This window comes from Dromiciops gliroides, chromosome 2 (assembly GCF_019393635.1).
Source record: "Dromiciops gliroides isolate mDroGli1 chromosome 2, mDroGli1.pri, whole genome shotgun sequence".
In the NCBI taxonomy this organism is placed as follows: domain Eukaryota; kingdom Metazoa; phylum Chordata; class Mammalia; order Microbiotheria; family Microbiotheriidae; genus Dromiciops; species Dromiciops gliroides.
The window spans coordinates 679402033-679425042 of record NC_057862.1 but is presented as its reverse complement, the minus strand read 5'-3'; the positions used below and the strand labels follow the sequence as shown (position 1 = coordinate 679425042).

Sequence of the window (23010 nt, the reverse complement as noted above, 5' to 3'; positions counted from 1 at the left end):
AAAAGACATTGAGATTAAATACAAGCAAAGAAGAAATACAGCTATTGTCTTTTGCAGACCACATGATGGTCTAGATGATTTATCTAGAAAACCCCAAAGAGTCAACTAAAAATTGAAATAATTACTTCAGCAAAGTTGCAGGCTATAAAATAAATCCACAGAAACCATGAATGGTTTTGTATATTATGAACAAAACCTACCTGGAGATTTTTTAAAAAGAAATTCCATTTAAAATAATGACACAATATAAAAAATATTTGGAAATTTGTCTACAGGACCTGTATACAATTAGGAAATATTCTATAGAATAAGAAATCAAAATAGATCTAAATAGAGAAGTATTCATTGCCCATGGGAAAGCTGAAACACTATAATACAACTGAGAATTCAGGGGGCCCTGGAGTTCTTCTAACTGGAATTCAGTCTAGCAGTTTCCCCCGAGTCAGCAGGGATCTGGGGTTAGGTGTCATCTGCACACAAGGTCATAGGCCTATAAAGACCTATGTGTCAGTTTTACTTCCATTACTGTTTACAGGGTAAACATAAAAAAGACTCTTGGAGTGTCCATCAATAGGAAGAGGATCAAAAGTACCCAGTGATACACAGAATGGACCAAGAAGACATGGATGGACAAGCAGACGCGGAAGGGCAGGAAGGCCAAGAAGCTTATTTCAGTGCCCTTAGACAGCGTATCTTCCTGTGGCCCCAAGGTGAGCCTGCCAGAATCCCTGCACTCAGCATTGGCTGCCCTTCCACATCATCTTCCCTTAGACCCTCTCCTAGGCAGGGCTGAGCTCATCTCACTGTGGCTCCCTCCACTGCTGGAGTCTTCACCTTCTGGTGCTCTGTATGAATCTTGTATGTATCTTTTGATTTACATGGAGCCCCCATTAGGAAGTGAACTCCTAGAGGCTAAGGAAGGTTTTTATCTTTCTTTGTAACCCTAGTGCCTAACACAGTTCCTGCTATGTAGTGAGCCCTCGAAACATACTTAATGACTGATTGCTTGACTGGTGCCTGGACATTTGGTCAGGCATAAGGAACGAGTGGGTTAAATGGAGCCAGAGGACCAGTCCTACCTTCCTCCCGAGGGACCATTCACAGTTGGGACAAGGTCAAGACAGAAACCTCAGTCTGTGGTTTATCCCCTAGGGCCTGGCTTCTTAAGCTGTGGGTCAAGACCCCATATGGGGATGTGTAACTGAATGTGGGGGTTGTGAAACATTGGCAACAGTAAAAGGTTATGTATACCTATTTTATATATCTATATACCTGGAGTCATGGAAAAATTCCTTGGATGAAAAGAGGTGATGGGTGGAAAAGTTTGAGAAGCCCTGCCCTAGGGTCTGTCAGTCAAAAACCATTTAAGGCACTGGCAGCTGGTGGACAGGGGAAGAAAGGCTTCCTGTAGAAGGTGGGATTTGAGCTGAGTTTTGAAGAAAGCCAGGGAAGGCGAGAGGCAGAGGTGAAGAGGGAGAATATTCCAGGTATGGAGGATTCCCTGCAAAGGTGCAGAGTCTGGAGGTAACAGTGCTGTGTATGAGGAACTACAAGAAAATCAATGTGGCTACATCATAGAATATGTGTTGAGGACTAAAGATTAAAAGATAGGAAAGGGACAGGTTGTGATGGGCTTTAAATTCAGAGAATTTTAAATTTCATCCTGGAGGTAATAGGGAGCCACTAGAGTTTGTAGAGTAAGGAGGTGAAGGGAGTGACATGGTCAGACCAACCCTTTAGGAAGATCACTTTGGTAACTGAGTGGAAAATAAATCAGATTGTACTGTATAACCTATATCAGATTGCTTGTTGTCTTGGGGAGGGAAGGGTAGGAAGGAGAAAAATCTGGAACTCAAAATCTTACCAAAATGAATGTTGAAAAGTCTCTTTACATGTGATTGGGGAAAATAAAATACTATGAAGTAAAAAATAAAAAGACTATAATACTAATACAATAGTCCAGGCAAGAGGCTGTGCTTTAGCATAGTGTCTGATATATGAGAGGCATTGTTTAAATGCTAGGTGACTGATGAGAGTTTGAACTATAAATGTGGTGGTGTGAATGGAGAATGGGGTACAGATGGGAGAGATATTGTGGAGTTAGAATCCACAGGTCTTGGCAATTGGTCATGGGGAGGGGCAAAGGAGAATAAAGAGTCATGGATGACTCCAAGAATTAAAAGAACAAGAAGCTAAATCAGAGAAGAGATCTGAGGCAGACAGGGGCTCCTACTTGAGAGAGCCTAATCATGCCATTAACAATGATCCATTAAAAAAATTTTAAATATTAAAAAGACACAATGATACATATTTATTACTAAGCCTGATGACAGTGAGCAGCACCACTTGTTATGTTCCAGCCCATTGGTCTATTTGTTATTCCTCATCCATATTTCATCTCTATCTCTGTACCTCTGAAGACTGTCTACCATGCCTAGATTACACACGCCCATCCACCTCTGCCTCTTAGGATCTCTCGTTTCCATAAAGCTCAATACAAACACCACTTCCCACTTGAAGCTTTCTGGTATAGAGGAAAGAGAACTGAATTTGGAGTACAGGTCCTGGGTTTAGATCTTGGTTCTCTTTTACAGCCCTCTGGTCCCCTAGCTTGGCTTGGCTTCAGTTTCCTTATAAATTAAGTGAAGGTTTTGGATTTATGACCTCTAAGTTCCCTTCTAGCTCTAGACCCATTATAATATTCTCCTCTCCCTCTGACCCCGCCCCCCCACTATTACTCTGCATTTACTTCATATGTATTCATGTGCATGTTGACTCCTGATATAGAATGTTAACTCCTCAAATGCAAGGATATCCTTTTTTTTTTTCTTCATATCCCCAGCCCCTAACACAGGGTCCAGTTCTCATGCTTACCCTTCATCCCAAGCACAGGGCTGGGACATGCTAAGAACTTCATAAATGTTTGTCAGTTTCCTAAAACTTTATGTAACATACAAGCACCTAGAACATATGGCTTAGACATTAACCTCCCTAGAGATTGAGGATAGATTAAAATATTCCCTTGAGATCCTTTCTGATTCTAGGTTTTATTTTCCTACACTGACTCTGGATTCAAGAATGAGGATGTGCTGCATGAGCTGCCAGCTCGGCCTCCATTTCCCTTCTTGGTCTAAGGCAGCAGCATCAGTCTGGGTACCACATAACAAAACAGAACATTTTCTGTGGCCTTTGATAAATCCCCACATACAAACAACTACATAGGGTAGCTTGTCTAAAGCACAAGACCTGGTTTGTCCAGTTAGAAGGTGAATGTCACTCCAAGATCCCATTCAGACTCAGAGTCTTTCCTTTCTTGGCTCCCAGTCTGTTTTCTCCTTCCTATCTTCTAAGATCTGAAACCCCATTCCTTCTCTCAAAGGTTCCTGACCATTGAAAAAGTATTGCCAGTCTTAAAAATTTTAGAATGTGGTATTAAGGGTTTTTACACAATTTCATTTAGTCTTTGACCCCCCATCATTATTAAAGCAAATCATTTGGGGTTCTATCAAGACCTGTATCATTTGACCACATTTTTATGAGTTACTATTTGTATGATATTCTATAATGGGGTCCCAGATTTTCAGCACTTACTTTTGTTCTCTATGCCCTAGAGAATATTTTTTTTCATGAAGGTCTCGTATATTTGTTTTGTTATTTTATTCAATTTTTAAAATTTTCCATTTCTTGTTCCTTCCCTCCCTCCTCTTCCTCCCCATCCATTGAGAAAGAAAGAAAAATGAAGTCCATTATAAATGTGTAGTCATGTAAGAGAAATTCTTGCATTAGCCTTGTCCAAAAAAAGAATAAAATATACTTCAATTTGCACTATCAGCTCCCTATCTAGAAGTTGGTAGTATGTTTGATCATGATTTTTTTTAAATTGGAGTTGGTCATTATAATGATGAGAGTTCCTGAGTCTTCCAAATCTTTCCAATATTATATAAGTTGTTCTCCTGGTCCTGTTTACTTCATTTTGCATCCGTTTGTACAAGTCTTCCCAGATATTTCTGAAACCATACCCTTCATCATTTCTTACAGAAAAGTAGTATTCCACCATTTTTTTAAAAAAATTTTGTACACATGGGTCCTTGTTCTCTTTCTTTGAGCTCTTTAGATCATCGGATTAGTTGCATAGTACCAGGTCAAAAGGTATGAATGATTTAATAGCTTTTTTGGTATAGTTAAAAATTGCTTTCCAGAGTGATTATATCAGTTCACAGCTCCATCAAGAGTGCAATAAACAGTGGGTAAAGCACTGGCCTTGGATTCAGAAGGACCTGAGTTCAAATCCAGCCTCAGACACTTGACACTAGTTGCATGACCCTGGGCAAGTCACTTAACCCTCATTGCCCCGCCCCCCAAAAATCTAGATCCTCTTATAATTAATCTTTTCATTTTGTTGTATTCAGTCATGTTTGACTTTTTATAACCCTGGGGACCAAGACTGTCCATGGTTTTCTTAGCTAAGTTATTGGAGTGGTTTGCCATTTATTTCTCCAGTGGATTAAGGCAAACAGAGGTTAAATAACTTGACCAGGGTCATAGGAGCCTTGTGTCTGAGGTCATACTTGAATTCAGGTCTTCCTGACTCCAGGCGCTCACTCTCAATCCAATGAGTCACCTAGTTGCTTCCATCTTTTCCTTTTAAATTGAGTAATTATGTTGTTAGGTCTATATATAAATATATTAACATATTAACAGTCAACGGTTCTTTTATTCATAATACAGTTACCATGCTGCCCTCTGCTAATAGATTTTTAATCTAAAATCATCTTCTAATGAAATTATTTCCTCATTGTTGACTTTTGTTATCAATTTGCCTTGTTGCATTTTTGCTGATAATAGACCTTCCTTAGTGATGCCACCATATCTTTCTTTAGTGAAATTTCCTTCCTTTCCTTTAGTATTTATCATGCTATCTTGTGCTAGATCTAGTTTCATTTCTTAGGACTGTTTTTGTCTTTGTTGCTCTTCCCTGCATTTAGCCCAGTTCTTGGCACATCATAAATGTTTGTTGATTTCCTTTTGGTTACTTCAGAATCTTCTACAGTGTTTGTTAGTCAACTTGGAGTTTCATTTTTTTTCCCTGATTTCTTTTATCAACAATAAGTCAGCAAGCATTTATTAAGTACCTACTATGGTCCAGGTATATCACTAAGCACTGAGGATACAAAGGAAGGCAAAAACAGTGTCTACCATCAAGGAGTTCACAGTCTAATTGACACAACAGGTAAACCACCATGTACAAACATGATATATACTGAATCTGAGAAGTTATTCTTTCTCTCTCTCTCTCTCCTCTCCTCTCCCTCTTTGTCTCTCTTTTTCCCTCTCTGTTTACTCATCTTTCTTCTTTTTATTCCTTTATTTAGGGGCACTTTTACCTATCCTTGGTTGAGAAGAGGTGAGGGTTCTGACTGAGGAATTTGGTGGCCTCTAACTGCTAATCTGCCAAAAGGATCTTTTATCCACATTTTCCAGAGAAGAAAACTGAGCTTTATGGTGGTTAGATGCAATATTCAAATCTTTTAGACACTGTTCTCATCATCCAGGTTTGTTCTCCAAGAAAGAAGTATCATCATTCTTCAGGAAGCAAAAGATGGTCAGAGGCAGCTTGATATTTCTGGCTGTGTTCTCCTTCCTTGTGGTCCTCATTGTCTGTAAGTTCCCCTGCAGTCCTAGAGCACATTCCATAATGACCTCAGTTTTTAGAGCCCAGACATCCTTTTCACCTCCACTGTGGCTCAGGACAGACTTCTTTCTGATTTCCTGGGTCCATGGATAGAAAAGGCTGCCCCCAAATCCCAAAACCAACCCTCAGGCCTCAGGGAACTTGTCTAATGCCTGACTCTAACGCAATCAAGTTGTAGTCTCACAGGTCTGGTAGGCTTGCCCTATCTCTACTGAAGCCTGGCTACATCTCCTTATTAAATCTTTCCTCCAGTTAGAGCAGCTGTTTCTTTTCCCACCTCATCCCCAACTCTCTCCCACCTTTCAGGGCTTCTGGATTTTAATCTTGGAAACATCAAGTTGGCAGGGTCAGAGATCTCCAGAGTAGGTAGACTCTGCTTCAGTCAATCAACAAACATTTACTCTATACCAGGCCCTATGCTAAGCATTGGTGATACAAATAAAGTAAAAAATATTGTTGCTATCCTCAAAGAGATCACAGTTTAATAGGAGAGACAACAATAAGGACGTACAAGATGTACAGTAGATAGATAGTAATCTCAGAGGGAAAACTCTGCAGGGGGAGAGGGGAGAAAGAACCAGAGGAATAAGGTTGAGCAGCAATGACACACAATGGCCATGATTAGAGCTAAATGACGGTGAATAGCTGCCTCATTAAGATTCATCAGGGGGCAGCTAGGTGGCACAGTGGATAAAGCACTGGCCTTGTTCAGGAGGACCTGAGTTCAAATCCAGCCTCAGACACTTGACACTTAACTAGCTGTGTGACCCTGGGCAAGTCACTTAACCCTCATTGCCCTGCAAAAAAAAAAAATCATCAGGAGGGGTAGCCTCTGGTCACCTTGGAATCACTAGAGTACCCAGTCCCTAGTGTCTAACCCTCCACTCCCCTGTCCCCTTAGAAAGAAAAGCTGAACTGCCTGTTATTCAAAGGCCACATGGTCTGTCCTCAGGCCACTTGAGACCATACCAATCATACCAGCTTTCTACATCAATACTGGGATGTACTGCCATATTTATTAGGAACCAGGCAGTAGGCCAGGAGATATCATCAGATCTTTTACTGGGGAGACATCAGTATGTGGACATGAAAACTGTGTCTGAGGCAGACTGTGTGGCCTGTTAGCCTGATTCAGTGAGCAGCATCCAGGAGATAGTGGAGATGGTATTGGGGTTTGGAGGAGAGTGCAGGTCTTCATGGGGCCTAAGCCATCCCAACTGCCCAAGGTCATTCGCACACCTCTCCTAGGCACTCTATATGGCATTTGTAGTCACTATAGAGGTTCAGGTTCAGTATTCAAGTAAGGATCTGAAGATATGGTACACTGTTACCAGGTTGCAGAAAAGGTATCTCAGTCACACTCTTGTGATACAAACAACAGACTGGTGGGTTGCCATTGGGAGTCCAAAGAATGAATCTAAAAAAAAAAAAACCATCAGTAAGCACATACTATATGCCAGGCACAGAGCTAAGGGCTGAGGACACAAACACGAGCCAGCAAGACAGTCTCTTACCTCAAGGAATTTACATTCAACTTCTGATAACCTGAGTTGAGAGAAGGAGGGGTGAGGGATTGTGCACTGTGTGCAGCCTGGCTGGAATGACTGACTCAGGACGCAGGGCAGCCTAGCTTCCAGACAAGAGGCCAAGGCTCACCTATCGAAGCCCAAGCCCCCAGGGGCAGGATCCAACTTCTCTTATTCTGATTCTTCTCAGTCGTATCCCTCTGCCAACCTCATGATCTTTTCTCTGTCGCCTCCAGATTTCCAAATGCTCAGCAAGGTAGCAGATATTCAGACTTCCATCCAGACACTTATGGAGACAACCCATCCTAAAGCCCAGATGCTGAGTACATGTTTGGGAAATGCCAGTGCCGAGATCCAGATGTTAAAAAAAGACTTAGGAAATGCCAATGCTCAGACCCAGATGGCAAAGAGCCATCTAAAGAATGCCAGTGATGAGATCTGGGTATTAAAAAAAGGTCTGGAAAATGCCAATGCTCAGACCCAGATGGCAAATAGCCATCTAAAGAATGCCAGTGATGAGATCAAAAGATTAAAGAAAGATCTGGAAAACACAAATGCTTTAAAAGCTGAGGCCCAGAGGTTAAGAAGTGGTTTGGAGAAAGCCAATGGAGAAATCCAGAAGATAATGGGAAGTCTGGCAAACACCAACAGCCTAAATGCTGAAGTCCAAGGCTTAAAAGAGCAACTGGAGAATCTTACCACACCGCCGTACCAGCACGGCCATCAGAGTGAGTAACGGGGACAACGGCTTTTACCCCAGAGGGTTTCTGGGGGAGGGCAGGTACTTCTGGCCACCAGATTTAAAGATGGAAGAGACCTTAGAGATCGTTGTTGTAAAGATAAGGGCACCTGAAGACCAAGCACCAGCAGACCTGATATTCTGCCATTAACGATTCATTCCTTTGGGTTAAACTCAAGTATCTTTGGGAAGTAGTTCACCCCACGGTAAAATGACCCAACACACCCAGCCACAAACCATAATCCTAATTTTTGTCACGGACACAAGCACCCTGTCAATAGTTGTGGCAGGCGGGCAGAGCACAGGATGAGGAGTCCAGAGACCCGGGTCCCCATCCCAGCTCTATCACTAGCTTGGACCTTGGGCAGCTCACCACCGTTACCTGAAAGATGCAGACACAAACTCTGAGCCTGCTAACCTCCCAAGTGCTGAGGAAACCGATAAGGGCCACAAATACAAAAGCCCTTTGGGAAAACAGGAGGTTTGAGGACTTTGTCCTCCTCTGCCCACCATGGTCGCACCTGGGGCCAGTCATGGGGCTTCCAAGGACGTCAGTCCCCAGGGAGGGCGGGCAAGCCAGTTTCTCAGCATGCCCTTCTGGAAGCCCCTTATTCCCTCTCTTCCCCTGACCCCTCCACCCTAGGTTCCCTCCTGCAGCTGGTCATCGAAGGCTGGAGCTTCCACAAGGGGAAGGCCTACTACTTTTCAGACACCAAAAAGACCTGGGATGAAGCTGAGCAGTTCTGTGTGTCCTGGGACTCTCACCTGGCCTCAGTGACCTCAGATGGAGAACAGGTCCGTGCTCTCCCCCAAGGCCCTAAAGAAAAGAGTGATAAGTGACAGTGTGGGGGTGGGGGCGGTGGGGGTGTGGGGGGGCTGAAGGGAGACAGGGGGAGTGAGAAACAGGACAGAGAACCACTTGTGCCCTAGGAAATAATTAAAAGGTATTTACTGTTGTGAAAGACAGTCAAGGTGGGGAGACAAGACTCACCCAAATGAAATCAAAGAATCGATTAATCAGAAACATTTGTGAAATGCCTGTTCTACCCAGGGCCCTGAAAAATACAAAATAAACATAAAATGGCCTCTGACCTTAAGGGAGCTTACGTTAACAGTTGGGGAAATAACCCACACCAATAAGTAAGGAGGAAATGTAGAGAAAGGGCTTACAAGGCAATAACACCCAAATAAGACCCATCGACCCTCCGAGGTTGTCTTTGTTTTTTCCACTTCACCTGAATTCCACGATGAGCTGAGCTGGAAGGGAGGCAGAGAACGTTAAGATGCAGAAGAGAGGGGGGCGGAGCCAAGATGGCGGAGGAGAGGCTGTGACTCCCACAAGCTCTAGATAAAACCCGTCCATTCACGCCCAAATAATGCGGTAAAAATCAAAAACCCAGAACAGCCTAATGCACATAAGACAGAGTGAGACTGTTTCTCCGCAAAAGAGGGCGATTCTGATCACTACTGATCAGGCTGAACAGCTCAGCATGCGGTACGGACCCAGCCAGGACACTGCTTCCAGCACATGTCAGGAGTCTTCAGCACCAGCAGCTTCTGAGGCTCCCGATCACGGACTGGTGAGGGCGGTTCGGAGGTAGGCCGGGGTGAAGTGGAGGCAGTATCTGCTGGAGTTGGGACAAAGCGCCCTGGTTCTAAACCAGTGGGCTGAATCAAGTGGTGGTGGCCCAGTGGGGCGAGGGGTTAAAAGCACGCCAAACTTCCGACCATACAGAATCAGAGTTCAATCAGACTTCTGTTTCCGGGTCAAAGAGAAAGCGGCTGTGATTACTCACAAGTCAGGCAGGCTGAGAAGCCCAATCACCCCCTGGGCCACGCTGTAGCACCAACGGTGTGTCCGGGAAGCAGTGCTACACTTTACGGAGTAAAAGCCAAGAAACAGATAAGCCAGGATGAGTAGGCAGAGAAAGCAGAAGGACCATCGAAAAACTTCTTTGGGGGGAAAGGTAGACCCACAATACATCCTCAGAAGAAGAAGATAATAATAGGGTCAAAGCTCCAACATCAAAGCTTCCAAGAAAATATGAACTGGTCTCAGGCCAGGAAGCTCTCAAAAGGGACTTTGAAGAGAAAGTAGGAGAGATAGAACGAAGATGTAGAGAAAGAGAGGAAGGAATGGAAAGAGGAATGAGAGCAATGCAGGAGAGTCATGAGAAAAAAAGTCAACAGTTTGAAAAGCCATAATGGAAAAGGAGATTAAAAAACTTTCTGCTGAAAATAATTGCCTAAGAATTAGGATTGAACAAATGGAAGCTAGTGAGCTTATGAGAAACCAAGACACAGTAAAGCAAATCCAATTGAATGAAAAAATAGAAGGCAATGTGAAATATCTCCTTGGAAAAACAGCTGACCTAGAAAATAAATCTAGGAGAGATAATTTGAAAATCATGGACTACCTGAAAAACCATGACCAAAACAAGAGTTTAGACACCATCCTCCAAGAGATTGTGAGGGAAAATTGCCCTGATATTCTTGAAGCAGAAGCTAAAATAGAAATTGAAAAAATCCACCGATCACCTCCTGAAAGAGATCCCAAAAGGAAACCTCCAGAATATTATAGCCAAATTCCAGAACTCCCAGGTCAAGGAGAAAATACTTGCAAAGCAGCTAGGAAAAAAGGAATTTAAATACTGTGGGAGCTCCAATAAGGATAAAACAAGATCTAGCAGCTTCTACATTAAAGGACCGGAGGGCATGGAATATGATATTCCAGAGGGCAAAGGAACTGGGGACTACAGCCAAAAATCACGTACCCAGCAAAACTAAGCATCCTCTTTCAGAGGCAAACATGGAACTCAAGGAGGAAAGAAGACTTTCAGGCATTTGTTATGAAAAGACCTGAACTGAATAGAAAATTTGACTTTCAAATACAACACCCCCAGGGGAGCATAAAAAGATAAACAGGAAAAAGACTTCATGAGGGATATTAAAAGATCAAACTGTCAACATTCCTATATGGGAAGATAATACCAGAGGACACAGGTCTGAACTGAATACGAAGGGAAGTTATGTTTTGTTCTTTGTGGGGTGTCTTATGTATGGGGCCGGATTTGGGCTTGGGGGCCTCCTGGGTCCAGGGCTGGTGCATTGTCCACTGTGCCACCTAACATAACCCATAATGACTTCCTTAAAATAGGGTTGAGGTGTAGGAAGAAATAGACTGGGGGAGGGGGAAGGGGAGAGATGGTCTGGGGAGAGGTTATTCATATGAAGGAAACAAGAAAAAAGCTTATGGAGGGGAGGGGAGAGGGGTAAGGAATTGGGAGTGATTGAACCTTAATATCATCAGAATTGACTCAAAGAAGGACTAACATACATACTCAAGGGGTATAGTAATATATTTTGCCCTGAAGAAGGGAGGGAGATAAGGGGGGGGAGGGGAAGGAGGGGAAGGGCAGATTCTGGGAGAGCGTAGTAAAAAGCAAAATACTTTCAAGGAAGGGAAGACGTTCTGCATAACGGCACAGGTATGAAATATTGAATTGCTTGATTTCATAGGGAAGGGTTTGAGGAGAGAGGGAGGAACGAAAATTTGGAACATAGAATTAGCTCAAAGACCTTAAACTCATCAGAGTTGGCTATGGAGGGAATAACATTTCACACCCGTTGGGAGGAGTAATCTATTTAACCTTCCAGGAAAAGTATGAGGGGAAGAGGATAAGGAAGGAAGGGTGGAAAAAGGGAGTGGTAGAGTAGGGGAGGGGACAGTCAGAAGTAAAATACTTTTGAGGAGGAATAGTTAAAGAAGATGGAAAATAGAGTAAATATCATGGGAAGGGAATAGGATGGAGGGAAATAGTTATGATGACTTTGCTGGGTTAATACAAGAAAAATTCTTCTGTCAAGTTTAAGGTACATTATTTAGGGTATGATGAACAGGATACTATTAGAAAAACCTGGAAAGACCTACATGAACTGAAGCAGAGTGAAATGCACTGTATACAAAATAACAGCAATAGTGTAAAATGATCTGCCTGGGAAGCATGTGGTATTTTCAGCAAGGCAATGGTCCAATATAACCCTGAAGGACTATGGAAAATGGCAAACCCATCCTACAGAGAAAGAAAGTGATAGTATCTGAATAGTTGGAAACACATTTTTTTTTTTTCTTTTCTCTCTCTTTTTTTTTCTTTTTTGGTGAGGCAACTTGGGGTTAGGGTGGCGTGCCTGGGGTCATATGGCTGGTGGGTGTTGGGTGTGTGGGCTGGACTTGGGCTCGGGTGCTCCTGGTTCCAGGGCGGTGCTCCTGTCCGCTGCACCACCCTAGCTGCCCCTGGAAACTCCTTTTTTTAAAAAAATGTTTTTTTCTCTTTGACGATTCCTCAGTCTGAATGTTTTGGGAGTTTTTTGACTGTTTTTTTTCCTCACAACCTAGCTAATGTGGGAATGTTTTTCCATGGACTACTCATGTATAATTTATTTTGAAATGCTTGAGTTCTAGTGGGTGGGGGTGGGAATAGAGGAGGAAGAGAAGTTGGAACAATTTTTTTTTAAATTGATGTTTAAAATTTGTTTTTACATATATTTGGAAATAAAATTCTATTCTAAAAAAAACAAACAAAATAAAAAAAAAAGATGCAGAAGAGAGCAAGAGTGCCCCCAGGGAGCCAAATGGCCAGGACAGCTCAGGCCCCCACTCCACACCTCTCCCCCACTGGCCTGGGGCACGCTTCTTTCATCCTCCTTGAGAGCCGCGCCTGCTCAGTGTTTGTCTTTGTGTCCTCGCATGGGGCTCGATAACTATTGGTGGAATTCAATGTGATCTATGATCCCAGTAGGACTGCCATGGGCGGGTCTCTGGAGGACAAAGCACTACTATCCATTACTATCCCATTACGGAATCATGAGCAAAAGAATTCATTGTGGTGTTTCTCCTCTCCATGCTCTAAAGGACCTTTTGGAGAGAGCCATGCAGTCCCACAGGGAGACAGACCATAGAGAATCAAGTGCTTGGCCCAAGATGAAAAGGGCACATCAAACAGAGCCTGAGTTCTGGGAATGAAGGGGAAATGAGGGATGGATCGTGGGAGGGAGAAATATGAGACAGAAATGAAGAGGGAGAAAGGGAGATAGAGAGGAAAGGAAAAAAGGGGAGGGGGGGAGGGGGAGAGAGAAGAGAAACAGAGACGGAGAAAAAGAGAAAGGAAGAGGGGGGGGAAAGATGAGAGAAAGAGACAGGAGATAGGGAGAGACAGAAACAGAGAAGAAGAGAGGGAGGAGAGAGGACAGAGAGAGAGAACAAGTACCTCCTCTGTCTCTAGAGTCTATTCTCAGAAAATGGGAAATCTCACCATAGACACATATACCACAACAATCATATTCTCTGACTCATTCCTCTGCATAGGAATTTCTGAGTAAGAGGACAAATGGCGTTTATTATTGGATTGGGCTGACTTACAAGGACACTGAAGGGAGCCTGGTACTGGGTGGATGGGACTCCGTATAATGAGAGCGAAGCGTAAGTAATGCGAATTTCTCAGCCTCAGACCTTCCCAGTCTTCTCCTGTCCCAGAGCCAGGTCAGGTGGATTCAAATTCCAGAGTTGGAAGGACCAACACAGGCCCTGAACAAGAATCCCCTTCTATCAATGACTCGGGAAGCATTTATTTAAGTGGCCTACTATGTGCTGGCACATATTAAGTGCCTATTAGGAGGCACCTAGGTGCCTATCAGTAGTAGATCTGGGCCTGGAGTCAGGAAGACCAGAATTCAAATGTCACCTCAGACACTTACAGCTGTGTGACCACTGGACAAGTCTTAACCCTGTTTGCTTTGGTTTCCTTGTCTATAAAACAAGGCTGAGAAGGAAATGGCAAGCTACCTCCACTATCTTCACAAGAAGGAAAGCCCCCATGGACAGTGTGGTACAAAGGTCACAGAGTGGGACACACTGGACAACAATGTACTGTGCTTAGGCAACCCAGATGCAAGGACAGAAATGAAACGGTTCCTGCCTTCAGGAGCTTGTTTTCTAAAGGGAGAGGACACATGTAAACATATGACAAGAAACAAAAGTATATACAACACACAAAACAAAGTATTCCAGGTATGAAGGGCAGCCAGACTGTACAAAGGCAGTGAGGGAATATTTTCCTAAACATATACCACCAGAGGACCGAGCCTAATGCATAAGAAGCTGAAGGCCTTTTGTTGTAGTTGTTCAGTCATGTCCACTCTTCGTGACACCATTTTGGGGTTTTCTTGGCAAAGAATACTGAAACGGTTTGCCTCTCTCCAGTTCATTTTACAGATGAGGAGGAAACTGAGGCAAACAGGGTGAAACGACTTGCCCAGGGTCACACAGCTAGTAAGTGTTGAGACTGACTTTGAAGTCAGGGAGATGTCTTCCTGATTCCAAGCCTAGTTTTCTATCCTCTATGCCACCCAGCTGCCCAAAAGTGAAGGCCACTTGGAGGTTAATCCACTGAGAAATGCCGTCACTGTGGTGTAGTTCCTCTCCAAGGCCCTGTCTTCAAGGGGGCAGCCGCCTGCAAAATGCTGGCTAGAGATGAGGGATTATGGGCTCCAGGAAAAACAAAAAACAAAACAAAACAAACAAAACCATCCAAAGCAGAAGTGTGCACAGGTAGTTGTTTTTAATCCTGCATTGTGGACATCTTTCTATAAATTGTTCCAATCCAATCTCTTTATTTTATGGTGGAGGAAACTGAGGCCCCAAAGAAGAGAAATGCACTTCTCCTGGGAGTCACATGGGCAGAGTTAGAGCCCAGGTCTTCTGAGTCCAGAAGCAGCACCCTTTTCAGATCATTACTTGGCCTCCCTGCCCCTTAGGGAGCCACTTCCCCCTCCATCTGCAACAGAGCCCTTTTCAGCCTTATCAAGCCTCACGGCCCTCCATACAGACCTTTTGGCCAAACTGGATCATCATCTGTCTCTCCCAGCCCCTCCCTGCCCTGGTGGGCCTGCTCCATTCAGTCTCCTCCGTGGCCCTGCTGCAATCTCACCACCATCCAGCCCAATGCCAATGCCACCTTCTCATGAAGTTTCCTCCCCTCTTGCACTCTGATCTCACATGGCATTTTGTTCAGCCACTCTGGGATACTCAGAAAAGAGCCAGAGAAAGGACCTGGAAAGCCACCTCACCCCAGCCCCTTGTTTTACAGATGAGGAAACAGAGGAAGGCCTCCCTGCTGTCTAAAGGGAGAGCTGTCACTTGAAACCAGGCCTCTCCTCTCCACTCCCAGGGCAACGATCTCTCTTACATCATGGCATCTTTTAACAGGGTCTATTATGGTTAGAATCATAATTGGCTTTTTTAAATGCCTTACAGTACCTCAACCTGGGTGTCACAAGGACAGTGAAGCAGGTAATACAGGTGCCATTATTCTTATTTTATACATAAGGAAACTATGGCTCAGAGAAAAAGTCACTCGCCCATGGCCCCACAGTAAGTATCAGAAGTGAGATTTGAACCCAAGTCTTCCTGGCTTCAAGCCCCGCAATTGATCCATGACACCACCCAGGCAGCAATTCCTACACGAGCCACCTCTCCCTCGCACAGCCAGCACAGCTGCATCCACAGTAGAAAAGGTGGTTTCTCACAGATCGGGGCTGCTCTTCTCACCAGGTTTTGGAACAAGAACCAGCCAGACAACTGGCACTACGGGAAGGACCTGAGTGAAGACTGCGTCCAGACTCAGGTGAAGTGGAACGACATGCTCTGTGACAAACCCTATCCCTGGATCTGTAAGAAGGTGCCAGAACTACCCGGGCAGCACCCATAGCCGTGGCCAGGCTCATCACCTGCCCCCCGGCCTCCCCTCACAGGGCTGCCAATGGTGCAGGGATGGTTCCGGGTCCTGCTTCTTCCATCCTCACCTCGACCTCCTAGAACCATCCCAGCACTGGACACTGATCTCAATCCTTCCCATCCTTTGAGATCCAGCTCAAGCCTGTTATGTCCTGGAAAGGCTTCTTGGGCCATTCCGGCCACCCTTGAACCCCAGGAGCTGTCAGTCAGCACCTCACAGGGCTTCCTAATGCAGGCTGGCTCCGGCTTCTGGTCTCCTTAATCCCCAGACATCCTCTTGCTGGCCCCCTTTCCCCAGTCCAGCTGACAGAGCCACCGCCCCTCAGAGGGGGATCTACCTGCAGCTCTGAGATTTATTCACCGTCAACCTAACTTTCCTCTCTCTTTTTTTTTTTTTTTTTGCGGGGCAATGAGGGTTAAGTGACTTGCCCAGGGTCACACAGCTAGCATATAACTTTCAAACTAAAATCCCTTCAGGCGGCCACCACTGCCCTAGGAGGGTGACCTCTCCTTGTCAGGATGTAGGGCTGTCTGCTCTTTTGGGCTGGGCACTCAGACTCCCTTAATAAACGCGATTCTTCGATTCTGTAGCTCTCATTATCAGTCCCTCGATCTCCTCTGCTTCAAAGATTAGTCTTGTAGCTGGAAGACCTGGATTCAAGTCCAGCCCAACCGAGCTGTGTGGCCTCGAGGCGGGCCCTGAGTTCAAGCGGCAGTTTAAAAAAGGGACTGTTTTCAAAGCAAAGACAACGGCCCAGGTTGGGCTGCGGTTTAAGAAGTCTAGAAGACTTTTGGACGGAGAAGGGTGGCCAGGTCAGGGCAGAAGTGGATCTGGGAATCATCAGGGCCAGAGCCCCCGGGGCGGGGGAGGACGAGGAGCCCCCGGGGCGGGGGGAGGGGGGGAGGCGGTGTCAAGAGCCACGAGGGCGGGGCCGAGGAAAGGCGTTTAAGCGGGGGCAGTGACCAGGCAGGGGCTAGGATGCGGGGAGGGGGCGTTAGGAGACTGCACGGCTGCCCGCAAGGGGGGCGCTCTAGCGTGGGGGGAGGTGGGCCTCGGTATACAGCAGGGGCTTAATCCACGCCCGCTTAAGGAGCGGCGCTAACCCAGCCCCTCCCCTAAATCGCTCGTAGCGGGCGAGGGGGCGGGACGTGACGCAAGCCGAGGTACAGGGCCGCCGCCAAGTCCCAAGACTCCTGGGGGAGGCGGAGGACGCAAAGAGCGCACTGGGGGACCCGGAAACACCAGGCCAGACACGACCGGATGTTGGAAACGGGCGCCCGAAGCGCGCGAAGGGGCGGGACAGAAGCGAAGAGCAGATTGGCATCGAGGGCGCATGCGTGAGCGCTTGGCGGAGAAAGGCGCGAGCCCCCGGAAGTCGTGAGGAAGGACGAGGGCATCATTTCCGACAGGAGAGGTTTCTGGGGGAAACGAGTCGGAGCTATGTAAGTCCTCCTCTTATTAGGGTGACACCAGAGGCTAGGGAACCAGAGCGGGCCTGGCCGAGGCCTCCCCGCGCTCTGGGCCTAGGAGCGGTTAGAGGTCGGCGTCCATAGCTACCGCGGCGGAAGCCGCGGAGACGCTCCGGCTTTGGGGATGACGTCACGGCGTCCGGAGGAGAGACAGGCTGCCATTGGTGGCGTCGTGATGGGACGTGGCCTGCGGGGGGCCGGAGAGGGTTGCGGTGGTGACGTCACTAGGGGCGGGGTTTCTAGGACCGGAAGCGGAGCTTTCTCCAGTTTTGTTTACCCTGGTATGAATGAATGAATGAACGAACGAACGAACGAACGAACGAATGAATGAATGACTGGTCAGTGGAGGCGTTATGAAGGCCCAAATCCAGCCTCAGACATTTAAGCAGCTGTGCAGCCCTGGACAGTCACCTAACCGCTCAGTTTCCTCATCAGTAAAGTGGGGATCATATTGAGATTAATCACTGATGATTATGAAGATGAGAGTATATATGCTATATATTATATACAATACGTACAATAGCATCTCTAGCACTTACTCAGGGCCAGGTACCGTCTTTAATCACTTAGGACATAGAGAGAACATTCCTTGTCCTCAAGAGGCTTACGCTCTCAGGAGGTGATAATATGCACATAAATAGGCACGAACACTATACATCTGGGGCAAATCGTGGAGGAATCTCTTGGCCTCATGGGGACGCTTGGACAAGCATCAAATAGGTTCAACTAGGCACCAGTGGGTCATGCTCTGCGTTTAGAGAGGACATGCCAGTGTATACTTAAGGTAAAACATGACCCTATTAGTCATTTTATGCAAGAAAAAATGAAAGAAAGTGGAAAAAGTACATGCTTCAGTCTGAGTTCCAGTCGGGGTTATTATATGCTCTGTCCTTCGGCCCTTGGGATTGTCTCAGATCAGGACGTGCAAATTGATGAGATCCCAGAGCCTTGTGAGTATTGGGTGTCTGGAAGGGCTTCAGCTCTCCAGAAATCTGCCCTCAGCCCTCCACAGAGCAGATTGTGCCCTTCACAGGAGCTCCTGGACAATCAAAGACCACCTCAGCCCCTCTGGGCTTTCTTGTGCCAACCTGAATAAGACCAAAAACCAATGTTTTCTCTTGGAGTCTCTAGTACAGAACAATGAGGAAAAAAGGTTTACAGAACGCTTTGCATAAATCATCTTTGTGGTCCCTCGGCTAGCATCTGAGGCTTGTGTTTCTAGAGCATTGTAAAATTTGCAAAGCACTTTACAAAGATCTCAGTTGCGGGAGGGGAGCTTGGCACAGTGGAAAGCGCAGGGAATCAGGTGACTTCATCACCTGAGGAAAATGAGGAACACTAAATGCCTCCTCCATGCTAGGCCCTGTGCCAAGCGCTGGGGATACAAAAGGAGGCACAAGACAGTCCCTGCCCCCCAGGGCAGATGTCTCTTAGCTGCTGCAGTTTATAGATTTTCCTTTCACAAATTAGAACAGGATACCACTCTAATGAACTTTACTTAATGTCATTTTACCTCATACCTGAGATAAGGACCCATCTCTTAAAGAAGCATGACTCAAATAGCCTTCATCGAGGGAAGCTAAATTAAGGTTCAGAATTGTTCAGACATGGGGGAGGGGTGGGACCCATCCTCACTTGTGCCTGTGCTGGTCTATGGCCACTTTTAAAAAATGGTCATTCTCTACGCCACGTTTTTGTCTCCTACAGTGGAAAATGCAGTTCACATCTCAGTTAGACCTGTTTCCTGAGTGCATGGTTACGCTTCTCTTATTTCGTGGTGTCAAAAATGCCGGAGATTTAAAAAAAAAGGCCATGGAAGGTAGCATCAATGGAGCATTAATTAATGCTACCATGGTGAGTATATGTATGCTTTTAGACCAAGTGAATAATTTATGTCACCACCCCATTTTATAGACATTGCAGTATGTGTTTGATATTTCTTCTATATTATGGAAGCAACTTCAAGGTTAGCCTAAAATTCTGCCACCATCAGACACATTGGAAAGAGAACTCTGGGTCCAAAAATAGGCCACTCCCAAATAGGTAACTAAATTATGAAAAGAGAACCAAAAAAAAAAAAGTTTTAGCCCTTAAATCTCTTTGAAAGAGGAGAAAAGATTAACTTAAAAATTACATAAGCTTACCATGTTAACTTATATTTATATCAATTTCTAAATATTTCTTTCCATTCAAATAAAATTGTTTTAGTAATTTTTGTCATCCCTGTTGTGTTTTTCATTTTTGTGGTCATCCTGAAATCGGAGATCAGTCAGGTTCTGTGTAAAGCAGGTTGGGAGCAGAAAAATAAGCACCCACTATCGGAACCAATGTGGGAATGGGGTGGGATGCAGGCCAGGTTTGACTGGCCTTGTGCATGGGTAGTTGGTAGAACTCCGAGTCTGGGAAGCTTGGTGACTGCCAGGGGCAGCTCCTTCCCCTGGGTTTCAGCTTCCTTATCTCCGTAATGAGAGGCTTCCCTTCCCTCCTCCCACCTCTCAGATTCAGGAGTTCTCAGGCAGGAGCCGGCCCTTCTGCCGCTCTGCAGAACGCCCTGCTCCGAGGCGCTGGCCTGCCTCCCTCCTTCCCCCTTCCTCCTTCCTCCTCTGCTCTTCTGTAGGTGCTCGATCCATTTCAGATCCTCGCAGCAGCCAACAAAGCCGTCCATCTCCACAAGCTTGGGAAAATGAAGACGCGGACTCTGAGCACAGAAATTATCTTCAACCTTTCCCCTAACAACAGTGTAAGAAGAGCGTTTTACTCACTGATTTCTGCAGGGCCCCATCTGCTTAATGCCAGTGTAACGCTTGGAATGACGCCACCTGCTGGAGACTTACTGTAGAAAAGCTCCGCCATGAAAGGGAAGGTCTTTTCTTTGGCGTCAGGAAGTGACGTTTGCTAGTGGGAGGAAGAAGGAAGAGACTGGGGCTCTGTTTCTCTCTCTTTCCTGGGGACTCTGGCGGAGGAGGGAGCTAGAAATGCGCTCTCCCTTTAATAGATAGGAATCTAGGCCTTTCTCTCTCTCTTTACCAAATTCTTATTCTCCTTAATAAATGCTTAAAAGTCTAACTCTTGCTAAAGCTTATAATTTATTGGCGACCACTCATTGGATATTTTAGACAGAATAGCTAGAATTTTAGCCCTTAACACCAGCTCGGAAATTGAGCCCATTCAGACCTGGTGAAAGGTTGTGATCCAAGGAAATGAGAGAATCAGGCTTACTAAGGACCTGGCGAACACTCAGAAGGGAGGAGGGAGACCCGAGGGACATATTAGAGGCTGTGCCGTTGAAGGCAGGAACCTTTGTTTGTCTCGTGCCTGGGCGCCCGAGAAAGTCTACGCACACATGCACATGCACATGCACGACAACTGCTGGCGGCTAACATTTCTCATTTTCCTCAGAAACACTCTAGACATTTAGAGAAATCCAGGGTGGGGCTCAAAAATTACCTTGGTTATGGAGCCGATGAGTTTGCAGTGGCCCCGCCCCTAGGAGAGAGGTTAAAGCCAGACACAACTGTGCAGATCATTTAAACGAGGAGGCCGTTTTCAGTGGGAAAACTCTTGCCCCTCATCCTGCACTGGGCAGCGGCCCTGCCCCTGTCTGGCACACTGGCCGTCCGGCCTTGGTGGGAGGTGCTCCTTCAGAGCAGCTTGGAAGCCCTGATGCAACCTTTTTGCTTTTGTGGCAGATTTCAGAGGCCTTGAAGAGGTTCGGCATCTCAGACAGGGACACTTCGGTTTTAATTGTTTGTGTCGAAGAAGGAGAAGACCGAATGGATCCAGAAGACCTCGTCTCCCAGGTGGATGGTCAGCAGGTTCCCCTGGACAAGCTTGCAGAAATAACAGACATCACCAAAGTCAAAAAGGTTTGAGGAATCTGTGTTTTCAGATTGAAAGTGAGCTTGCTTTGTCATCACTGTCTCGGTCAGAAAGGTTCTCCTCTGCGTCCTTTTCCAAGACAGCTTAACTTTGGACAGGGCCGAGTGGAGAACTGTGGGGAAATCAGTGGAAAAGTCTTTGTAAATTAACAGACCTTGGAGAAATGTTGACCAGCACCTACTTTCCATTTTCTTTCCATCGTCTCTCTTGAAAAATGTGACAGTGTTTCTTGATAGAAAGGGATGACCTTGAATGTCTTTTGATTCTGTATGAGTAAAATTGAGTTAGTCATGCCAAGTATTAATCTGCCATATGTGACTTTATTTTTACAGACATACAAACTGACTCCCAAAGAAGAAAAGATCGGGACATTATTAGAAAGTGTCATTTGCAGAATGTCAACTAAAGATGTTTTATGAAGTAAAAAAAAGAATCCACATGTTTTGGGCATTATTGTAATGATAATTTTTTTTTGTCGTTTTATTTCTGGAAGTTGTGATGGGTGAATTCTCTGTGGAGTCCCCTCTTACCGATCTCATCGAGGATCGAAGGCTCTGCCGATTGAACGTGCTTTCTGCCTTTTCTTTCCAGCCTGCAGGGCTTGGAACAAGGGGTACTGTCAGGGACCAGCAGCACTCAGGCCCAGAGTCTAGGCCTGAGCCTGGCCACAGTGGGAGGAGAGCAGCTTGGGGTTAGGAAACCTGGGCTTGGGGTTAGGAAACCTAGGAGTTGTACAGCTATTTACCATCTAGTCCCTGAGGACAAGGAAGAAAGACTTGGTGTGCTTGCCTACCACTGCTGTTGAGCCGTGAGAGCGAGCTTTTCCGTAGCTCTAGAGTTTGCAGAGCACCTTCTAGATATCTTTTCATTTGAGCCTCAAAACAAGTCCAAAGAAGGGCTGTTATCCCCATTTTACATATGAGGAAACTGAAACTGAGCAGGGCTCAGTCACTTACCCAGAGTCACACAGGTAGCAAGTGTCTAAGTCAGCACTGGAACTCAGGTCTTCCTGACTCCAAGGCCAACATTCTGTATCCTAGGAGGAATCCGTTTTTCTTCACTGAAATTCATATCTCAGTCTTGTGGTGATTCTGAGAAATGAAGCCATGTCATCACACCAATCAACCAGGCCTGCCAAGAACCTCAGGCTGAGCATCAGGGCCTTCGGTAGGACAGAGAAAGGGGAGCCCTTCACCAGTGTCAGAGCCCTGGATAAGAAGACCCTAGAGCCCTGGGGGTGAACCAGTCAGGATCCAGATGGGCACAGAGCAGCGCAGGGACTAATAGAAATGCTGCACTCAAGGCCTTGCCAGTTACTAGTCCAGCTGCTTCCCCTCTTCTCTGGGGAAGGGGCCTCATCTAAACGGCCTGTTCTTCTTAGTCCGTACGAGTCACTTAACATTTCAGAGTCTGTTTCCTCTTCCTTAGAATGAGGATCTTGGTGCTAGCTACCTCAGGGATACGGGGAGGAAAAGACTCAAGCCCTATGGTCCTTATTATGACAAGGGATTGTATGAATTGTGGGGAGACGTGGACAAGCGTGGTCCAGGCAGGGAGCTGGCACATGGATGAGAGGATCACAGGCTCATTGGACCACTTTGAATTGGCCATCAAGGAATCCACAGCTGATAAAACTGGGTGTGGATTAATGTTTAATCCTTCAGACTGGAGGAAGTACCGCAGGGAATGATCGCTTAGGTCCAGCTAAAAGAGATCCCAGAGTTGCTGTGATAGGCTGGTTTTTCTTCCAGAAGCATCTAGGGGTAGCTCAGCACCTCTACTTTGTCCCCAAGCTTCAGATGAGAGATGGGGGGGGGACTGAGCATCCAGAAGGCAGAAATCCTCTGGAGTAAAGGGGCCTGACCTAAGAGTGACCCCTCTCATCTCCCCAGGACTTTGGCCTGCATATGGA

The 23010-nt window shown here is 45.8% G+C and overlaps 2 protein-coding genes across 3 annotated transcripts; both read left to right on the top strand.

Moving 5' to 3' along the window:
- The first annotated feature begins 568 nt into the window (after positions 1-568).
- On the top strand, positions 569-16339 carry LOC122740358 (C-type lectin domain family 4 member F-like). Its single transcript, XM_043982455.1, has 6 exons — positions 569-710; positions 5553-5660; positions 7455-7946; positions 8601-8752; positions 13323-13436; positions 15567-16339. The coding sequence occupies exons 1-5, from the start codon at positions 608-610 to the stop codon at positions 13422-13424; spliced, it is 957 nt and encodes a 318-aa protein (XP_043838390.1). The 5' UTR covers positions 569-607; the 3' UTR covers positions 13425-13436; positions 15567-16339.
- A 569-nt stretch (positions 16340-16908) lies between these two features.
- TPRKB (TP53RK binding protein) lies at positions 16909-21539 on the top strand. Of its 2 annotated transcripts, none has more exons than XM_043982471.1 (5): positions 16909-17192; positions 18927-19073; positions 19837-19959; positions 20909-21085; positions 21431-21539. In XM_043982471.1, exons 2-5 carry the CDS (start codon positions 18933-18935, stop codon positions 21515-21517), a joined length of 528 nt encoding a protein of 175 aa, XP_043838406.1. In that variant the 5' UTR covers positions 16909-17192; positions 18927-18932; the 3' UTR covers positions 21518-21539. The 2 variants fall into 2 exon arrangements, with proteins under 2 accessions (XP_043838406.1, XP_043838405.1); XM_043982470.1 differs by having other exon boundaries at positions 17059-17192; positions 19855-19959.
- The last annotated feature ends 1471 nt before the right edge of the window (positions 21540-23010 follow it).